This window comes from Rattus norvegicus, chromosome 6 (assembly GCF_036323735.1).
Source record: "Rattus norvegicus strain BN/NHsdMcwi chromosome 6, GRCr8, whole genome shotgun sequence".
Lineage (NCBI taxonomy): Eukaryota > Metazoa > Chordata > Mammalia > Rodentia > Muridae > Rattus > Rattus norvegicus.
The window spans coordinates 95144895-95154052 of record NC_086024.1 but is presented as its reverse complement, the minus strand read 5'-3'; the positions used below and the strand labels follow the sequence as shown (position 1 = coordinate 95154052).

General features: G+C 47.6%; 1 protein-coding gene and 1 non-coding gene across 9 annotated transcripts in view; one reads left to right on the top strand and one right to left on the bottom strand.

Moving 5' to 3' along the window:
• Frmd6 (FERM domain containing 6) overlaps positions 1-9158 on the bottom strand; it is a 73604-nt gene that overhangs the window by 1509 nt on the left and 62937 nt on the right. For 5 of the 8 annotated variants that reach the window (XM_063261564.1, XM_063261567.1, XM_063261565.1 and 2 more), the window contains 4 exons: positions 7194-7529; positions 6147-6273; positions 3118-3214; positions 1-1292 (listed from right to left, as the gene is read on the bottom strand). The exon at positions 1-1292 is cut by the window's left edge and continues 1509 nt beyond it. In XM_063261564.1, the coding sequence (XP_063117634.1) occupies positions 1008-1292; positions 3118-3214; positions 6147-6273; positions 7194-7529 (845 nt within the window). In that variant the 3' untranslated portion in view covers positions 1-1007. Of the gene's footprint in view, positions 1293-3117; positions 3215-6141; positions 6274-7193; positions 7530-9158 lie in introns of all 8 variants that reach the window. The other 3 variants (NM_001399292.1, NM_001399291.1, NM_001271054.2) reach the window with 1 other exon arrangement.
• Positions 3319-3389, top strand: Snord45l1 (small nucleolar RNA, C/D box 45 like 1). The gene has a single exon (XR_005486476.1). It is a non-coding gene; the product is annotated as a small nucleolar RNA SNORD45 (small nucleolar RNA).

Below are 9158 nucleotides of genomic sequence, written 5' to 3'. Positions count from 1 at the left end.
GCACACAAGGAAAAAGTCACTCTTACCTCTACATTTATCAACTGATTGTCTGTGGCTAAGTATCCTCGACATTAAACAAGGAATTCTATGTGTGCAAGACATACATGGAAGTCCAAATGAAGAGTCACGAAGCTTCAAACACATACAGACACACACAGTCCCATGTATCTAGATATGTACAACATATACGTACAGTTAGGGTATCTTGTTAAAGCAGAAACGGGCATTGCCATCTGTTCACCACCGTTAAAAACCAACAAAGAAAACACAACCAAACAAACGTCTTCTGAGACATTTCCACTGGTTCTTAACATATACCAGCTTTGTAAACTGCAAATGAACCACGGGCGCAAGTGAATCCCAGAGCTCCCTGGGAAGCTCCTGGAAGAACAAAACAGCAGCGTGCCCTGTCCACGCGTGAAGGAGCCCCGGGTGTCCCGGCACACGTCTTCAGGACTGCGTGGTGCTTCCGTCACATAGGCATCTTTGGCTACAACCGTCTGACTCCCACCAACTTCAGGGTTCATTTTGGGTCAACCTCCGTGAGGCAGCAATGGCTATGTACTAAGAATGGCTCTCCATAAAAGAAGAGAGAACTTCCCTCTGCCCTCCCCCTCAAACCGTAAGCGCTTCATGAGGGAGTGGCTAAAAAAAACTCATAAGCAAACAGATAAACCCAATGTCTGTCACGTGATAAACAGGAGATGAACAAACACTGCAGTCTAACCGTGGGAAGTCTGGTAAGGCGGGAAAGCAAGCACACTTCTTCCAAAGGGCCATAGACATCTGGGCACTTGTCTTCCTCTTACATTCTGGCTTTCTTTTACCTCTGCATAATACTTAAAGTGCAATTGTTCCAAGGCTTTAGTTTCCATCTCGAATATTATAAAGAGAGAGCTAAGTTTGGGGTGAAAAAATTATGGCACAAACAACGTGTGAAGACGCTCGGACTCCACAGCCTCCAGCAGACAGCAGCTGCCCGCAGGGCTGCCCGCTGCCACTGGGGCTTAGACAAGGAACTCTGGGACCTCGTCGTGAGTGAGGTCCAGAGAAAAGTACTTGCTGGTTCTCTTCACGGGGAAAGCGTCATGCATGTTGACACACTGCTGAGCCAAGCAGCTGTCGCAGTAGAGACCGCTCTCATCCAGTTCATGGCCACACCCGAACGTGTAGCTCTGAGCAGTGTCCTGACACAGGCCTGCGATGCGCAGGAAGTCTTTCTGGTACAGTCTGATGTCGTCAAGGCTCAGGCTATGCCGATCAGTGGAAGTCTTTGGTTTTCGACATATCGTCTGCAAGATAAGGATAAGGAATGGGTGAGGAAAATGCGAACGTGGACCACGTGGGAAATGTAAGGTCTCTGCCCAGCAGAGAGAGTTGCTGCAAATCATAAAATGTCAAGTAGTCCTTTCATGTTAGAAAGGCTTTCCAACCCGTGCCCTTCTGGGGGAGTAGCTTTCTGAGTGTATCAAAATGCCTGGCCTGCCGAGACACTCAGCTGGCGAGGCTGTGCAGTGACACTCCTCCCAGTGTGAACAGCCGGCACAAACACAGGCTGGCAGCTACCCCTAGCATTTGCAAAACAGAGCAATATGAATGAATCAGGATAAGGCAGTTCAACTTGCTAACACCTTTCCTGCTTGGGTCTGTTAATATTTTAATAAGAAATGAAAAAGCAATTATCACTTGCTTGAAGAAGCAGGACATAAAGCGTTCTGGCTGCAAAGGCTGGGAGGGAATGGCCTCCCATGAGGAGCACCGGCTGCTCTTGCAGAAGCCCTGGAGACCTCCAAGTACCCACAGCACTGGCTCTCAACTGCTTGTGACTCCAGCCTCTGGGGAATGGCTCTCTCTTCTGGCCTCCACAGGTACCTGCACGCACATGCACACATGTGCACATACACGCACACAAAAATAATTTTTGAAATGCAGAATAAAAACAGCAGAAGTTCTTGGTCCCTCAAAGAGGTCCTGTCCTTCTAAATGCCATTGTGGGTGGCCAGCTTTTGAACTCATGATCCCAAGTGGTCGTGGTGGAAAATAAGAAGTTAAAAGGTGACCCAGAGAATACCACAAATGGGACATGGTTACTAAGGAGTCAAGAAACCAGACAGTCTAAGTTTGCTGGTTAGCAACACAAAGGACATCGTGTTGGGAAAAGATACCAATTTGCTAGACACAAAAGTTCCAGGAACACATCTGCTACAAAGTGTCACATTTGAGTGACATCAGCTATGCAGAATGGCCCCTTAAACTTGCAAATAGTCTTCCCAGGTCTCAAAACATCTCAGACATGGAATTATTTGGTCACTGCCACAAGTCCTCAAGGCACACAAATGTCCCAGAGTTGTAGCTTTGGCTGCTCAGCTCCAACACCTATGATGTCCAGGGACATCCGTGTGCAGTGCAGCACATGTGGGGCGGGAAAGCTGGCCTCTAAGTTTCCATGCCACACATACTGTTTAATAACAGGAAGTTTAGAAAAATATTTAGTAAATATTACTTTCACAGTTTGGCTTCTTTTATGGAAGTACAAAAAAAGGGTATAAAAGGGGGCAGGGGGTCTAAAGGTAGAGGAGAAGTAAGATGATGCCAGAGAAAGAAACAAAGAAACAGAAAGAAAGAGAAAAGAAGCGGGAAGGATATAATAATATATTTTTAAAGAGCTGAACCAGTCAGTGGTCACGGCTGGCAGATAGTCTAGCAAAGCACGCTGTGGAAATTCAATCTGAAAGGAAAGTGGAGGAGAATCTGCTCGTCAATTAACATAATGGCAACCTTTCCACCTGCTGAAGTGACCAGTCAGCCCCGAGACACACCACACAGACACAAACACACAGACACAGACACACACGGAGAAAGACACACACCCTCTCATGTGTATACACTCAGCTAACCAGAGACTTGAGAGTATGCAATAAAGTATACAATTTATCCAAATAAAACCCAAATGTAAGTGGAACTAGCTGGCGAAATGAAAGAATTCAGCATACGGTGAGGATGTACGTCACAAATCATTTCCTTCTGGTTACTTTTTGCTCATTTGTATGAATCGCAGTCTGAAAGATATATGTCTGTTACTCCAGTTGCTAATATGAAGGTTTCAATTCCCAGTACCTGTGGAAGAGAGTCAGTGCTCTGTCCACGCAGCTTGACAACCGTCTCCGAGGAGCTGGAGGTGGAAGAACTGATTTCTTTCACAATTAACCCTGAGGTAAAAGAGTACAGACAGTGAGCTCCTCAGACCACTCTCCACATTCCCTAACAAGTACCACCACCAACTGTAAGCACTGCTGAGGCCTCTCACGTGTCTCCTGGGGTCAGTGACGTCACGGCATGTATTAGCTGAACGCTAACCTGAGGCCAGTTACAAATAGCAGTGAGACCTTGGAGGAAAAAAAAGTGTCTCCTCAGTGGTGGTGGCCTTGGCTCACAGCTGGTGGCACCCACTCTTTGGCAGGAAGGAAGGGACAGTGAGGAAGGGGCAGCTGGGGTAGTGAGGCTCAGGAGTGAGCCGTTTACGTTGGATGGAGGTCTTAGGTGTAAAAGGGCCTCTCGACTGCATCCACATGTCTTCCTTCTCTCCAGGTATTACTGAACGGAACACCGATATCTGGTTTTGTTTCCACGTAGACATTAGATGTGGGATGTTGACCTCTGCAGTCAGATGGGCCAGGGCTGGAATCTGCCCGGATAACTAACCAGCTGTGTATCCAGGCCAGTTCTTAATCCTCCCCACAGCTCATCAGCTCCTTTTATACCCTGCCTGCTACTCAGCTAGCACTTCTGTGGTGACTAAAGAGTTGTGGACAACAAGGGTCCGGTGCTCCTGCTGGTCAACAGATCACTGTGACCACAGCCCCCACCGCCGATGCCAACGGGAAGAGACAAAGACGTAGACAGCAGTGAGAATTCAGCACTGGGTTTCAGAGGTGAGGTCAGCCCAGACCTTCATCGCCTCTGTGTTCTGAGGAAATCTCCATTTTCAGAACTAGAAATCTAAGGCTGACTTTCTCCCTTACGACTTTAAGATGTAAGTGATGTGTCCCTCCAAAAAATGTTTCAAGAGGCTAAAATGACCAGCTCCAGCTGGGTATCAGACTGAACACCACTGCAGTTTTTCTTGCCACTTGATGAAACAAGTGAAACCGGTAGGAAGAGGCATAGGGACAACTGCTTTGGAGGGGTGGGGTCCCCCTACCTTGCGGGTAGCTTTTACTTAGCCATTGCTAGCAGCCTAAAGCCTGGCATGAACCCTGTAAGTACACAGGACTCAGTTAGTAGCTCAACTGAAATGGGATTTGTGGAGCCGTTTCTGGCTTGCACACCGCTTGGGCGACACTTGTTTGGGCGTGGTACACACTGCCATCGCTCCACAGACTCAGGAGGAGCGCAGACCCCAGATTCCACAGGCCTGAGGAGCTCATGATGGCAGGGGTGCGGTATGACTGTGTGTGGACTCTCTGGTGTCCTCGGCTCCTCTGCCTATGAGTAACCTCCTCCAAGCCCTTATCACAACTGAAGAAGTCAAGACTCAAGCATGGCTGCTAATATCTGCATTCAATCTGAGGTCAGGGTCCGAGAGCAAGGCTCATGTAGCAGAGAAGCCGGAAGCTGGGGTGCAGCAAGGAAGACACTGGAAGCATCCATGGCCCCAAAGTCACATTTTCATGTTCTGTGTTTTAGTTACACTACTCTCACATAACCTGTGCTCTCCTTGCCTAGCTTTTGAGTCCTGCATAGTTTCCTTTGGCAAATCTCATGTAAAGGCCAATATTCCAGTGTCCAGTGACCAGACAATTCAACTATCCGGTGTTTGCTTTCCTCTTTCACTGTTAAAAAGACATACAAATCTTTATTGAGTATTATTATTAGTGGCCATCCTATTTAAACTGTATTTCTATTTAAAACTACAAAATTAATAATCTCATAGAACTGAATGCAGAAACATACTACTAGGCACTTCTAAGTGGCCCATGCACTCCACTTTCCTAGGCATTTTGGTATGTACCACTTAACATCATTTTCTTTTTACAAACACAGATGTGGAGTATTTCCCGTGCACTTATTATATGCATATAGTTGTGGGTATTTACTATGTGAAGAGACAGTTCAATATAATAAAAAAAGAAATCAAGGTTGGTCTAGCATCAGGAACGCGGTGTGTGGTGAGGGTGAGGGTGAGGGTGAGGGTGAGGGGTCTCCATCTACGGGTCTGGCCTGTCTGCCATGGGTCAGGCTGAATATCTAGAAGTTGTGGGTGGGCTGAGTAAGCAAACAAAATCCTGCAGAGAACTGTTCCCTGTCCAGGAAGAACCAGGATGTCAGCAGCTGTGTGTCTGTCTAGTTCCCTTCTGACAGTTGGTGATCAAAGCTGATGGTGTCTGGAGAATAACCATTCAGGGACCTTTTCCAGTGTAGGCTCCCTAAGTCTTAAGCCCAAGGAACAGAGGAGGCTGATTCGTGACATGCGATAAAAGGTTTAAAGCACGGGGTTAGGGATTTAGCTCAGTGGTAGAGCACTTGCCTAGCAAGCACAAGGCCCTGGGTTTAATGCAAACCCACACTGCTGGCCTCAGAGAAACAAGCACTATGGAATATTTACAACCCTCGAGCTGAAGTTGCAGTGAAGGCATACTTTCTAGAAGAATTCATGCAAATACAGAATTTAAGGAGGCCTAACTGAAAGTCAAACTGCCCTGACACTTTCCTTGTAGGCTCTTCTATTCATATAATACGGTATAGGACACAGACCAAACCTTTGGAGGGTGGACATTGTCTATTTCTGGCCATGGGCACTTGTCTTGTTATCTCAATTATTTTTCTCTTGTACAAAATGGGAAGAGACCAACGTAAGGGTCTTCAAGGTTCCTTCCAGGGCCATTATGTGGTTCTCTAGTTCTTAGGTTCATAACAAGGGAGCGAGGGGGTAGAAAGCAAAGAAAAAAAAATCCAGCTATCCTACAAACAGCGTGACTTGTGGTCCACAGTCTGGGTAGACGGTGCCCTCCCCCCATCTCCTCCACCTGGCCCCGAGACCAGGCGACCTGCAGTGCTCTCTTCCCTGGCTGACTTAAGAGTCCCCACCGCCTTCCTGTTTTCAGAGGCTCCTAGAGGCCACGGCTGGCCCCGGGGGCTCACCTGAGTGCCCGTTCAGCTTCCTGGACAGCAGCATGTCTTGTGTGATGTAGATACACATCTCTGGGCTCACTTCCAGGGACTCTTCGGTCATGGGCTCCAGGTCCCGGGGGTCATCAACCAGCATCTCTATTTCTGAGACACAGGCAGGGAAGGCAACACTTAATGACCCAATGGAGAACGAAGACCGTAACTGACAGCCATACTACACATGTGAGGGCAGCCAGGTGAACGTTCACGTTTGGAAACCCTAGGACAGATCTCAGCACGACGGGCCGCCTCCCTTTTGAAGGGCTGTTGTTAGTGGCACGGGCTCTCATGCCGTGGTTTGATATTGATCACCCTACTCTTTAAGGAAGAGGGGACGCTGTATGGTCTCGCTGCCATGGCCCAGGGCTCACACATACTGATGGGTCACCAGCGCCAGGGCAAGGACCTGCCAAGCCACACCCACCCGACCTCCCCACTTCCCATAGCCGCTGCCTCAGAGCTGTGTGAAGTATACAGGAGTTTAACACGTGCTGTGCAGTTTTTCTTAACAGAGCTAATAGGCTTTTTTTCATCAAGCCCAGATGTTATAGATCTAATGGGAAATAGAAATGGGCTTAAAAGAAGCACGTGAATGCTAAATCTGCCCGACGCAGGCTGGGATCTGCTGCTCTATCTCAGCGGAGGTAATTTCCTAGCAGCCAGGGTCTGTATTTCTTTTATACTACTTGTAGTTTGGTTAAAAGGTAGAGCACTCAAAAAACACTCTGGGAGTTAATGCTATGTACTAAATGCAATTTTTTTTTTTTTTTTTAAAGAGGAGGAGGAAGACATTCAGCTCTGTGGTCCTAACCACTGACTCACTTCTTACAGAGACAAGAAACCTAAGTCGTAAGGGCTACGGGTTTTTTGTCCCCTCTACTTCCCGTGATTCGCCAACCCTATAGTTGCAAACACAATCAGGTCACTGGGGAAGCAACAAGACTTCTTCTCTCTCATCATTAGTCACTTCCCAGACGCCAGTTCTACAGGGCCAACATGAGAACAGCCGTAGCAACAGAAGTTACCATCATCTTGCGAGTCCTCCTCCAGGCGGTCTTTGCCTCCACTTTCAACGCCTGAGGTGTGGGAGCTGCCGTGGCTGGTCATGGAGCTACAGGTCTTCAGCTTTCGATGCATGACGCTGCCTGAATAGCCATCTTCTGGCCCTGGGTCCCGGGGCTTAGTGTCTGTCTCGATGCCTGACGTGTGGGAGCTGCTGTGGCTGGCCGTGGAGTGGCGGGACAAACGCTTGTGCTTCATGCTGCCAGCGCTGCTCCCGCTGGCACGGGATCGCTTTTCCAGCGGGTCCATGTCAAGGTCCAGGTTGTCACTGATGTAGGATTCCCGGTACTGCTTTTTCTCTGTGTGGAGAACACAGCTCAGTGGCATACTCAACCAAGCCAGATCATGAACGGTGTCAGGTGAGACTAAGGGAGGCCTCTCTGAATCTAGTGACTGAGGAATTCTGGGAATTGGAGCTCGACACAGAACACTATATAAGGAATAACAAACACTAAAGCAGCAGCCCTAGGTGGGGATGGAGGTAGGCTTTAAATGAAACTTCAAATATAGAGAGTGCCACGGCATGCCCCTTCCTGCCTGCTCACTGCCACCATCCACGGGGATACAAGTTCGAAACAGAGCACCTAACACCTTGTGGAGCAATGTGACCAATGTGACGTTGCATGACAGCCACAATGGGCATCTGCATTCTGCAAAGCTGTCAGATAATAGCATGTCAGACATCCCAATCTGGTCCTCCACAGACAATTCTAGAGAGAGTCAATGAATACTTCATCAGTGTGCTGACTGCTGTGTTTTACGTCTGTCTGTCCAGTGTGGCTCCTGCTGCCCTCAGTTGATAAACCTAACAAGATAAAGTTGTTCAGGAAATTTCTTTCAGAGATTCTAAAACTTGGCTTTTCAAAAGTAATCCAAGACTGGCTTTCTCTAGTTTGGCCAAACAACGAGGCATTATCTACCATGGTCATCATTACTGGTTTGGTGACACTCCAGGTGCCCTCTGATTGGTAACAATCCTCAGATTTAACATTCCAGTGTTGCTGGTTGATATGGTCAAAGTCAGAAGCCCTCTTAGCAAACACTGAATTAAACACACTCCAAGTTACAGAGTCTCAGCTGGGCAGTGGTGGTGGTGGTGGTGGTGGTGGTGGTGGTGGTGGTGGTGGTGTGGGTGTGTGCTGTGCTCAGAGCAGAATGCCTATGTCTCAGGTGAGAAAAATTTCAAAGAAACAATCTATCCTCTTCACCTTACTACTGAGGAGAAAGAAACACAGTAGACCAATGCTAAGGAGAGAGTACATTTGAGAACATTAAATTGCTGTAATTTTAGACTAGCAGCCCAGCTGGAATCTCGGGGGCCTGTTAATGGACACACTTGCCCTGCTTCTTGGCTAAGTGGAATCATTTGCAGCCCTGATGTCTGCACACAGCCCTGAACCCGCACCTCCACTGCTTTCCAGAGGAAAATAGAGAAAGAACAGGGGTCTGGGAGATGCAGCCCCGGTTCCTTCTGATCACAGAGCCCATGGCCAGATCATCAGAATACCCGTGCCCTATGGAAGATGTTTTGGAATGTAATGTGGTAACTGTGTTTTCTTTTGGGACCCAAGGATGTTCTAGTAGCTGCAGACAAGGTTTTTAATGACTCAAGGTATGTTTCCTTCCCCTCTCACTCCCAAGACAAAAACTTTTGTGACAATTTTCTATAAAAAAGGTGAAACAGGGGTTGGGGATTTAGCTCAGTGGTAGAGCGCTTGCTTAGCAAGTGCAAGGCCCTGGGTTCGGTCCCCAGCTCCAAAAAAAAAAAAAAAGGTGAAACAATCTTAGAAAGGCACACAGAAATGAAATTTAAGAACATGCATTCTTTTGATACTTAACTAATGCCATAAAAGGGCTTTTCTGGTTAAAATAATCCACAAATAACATGTGGATTAGTGGATCTGCATCAAAGCTAGCTCACAGAATGT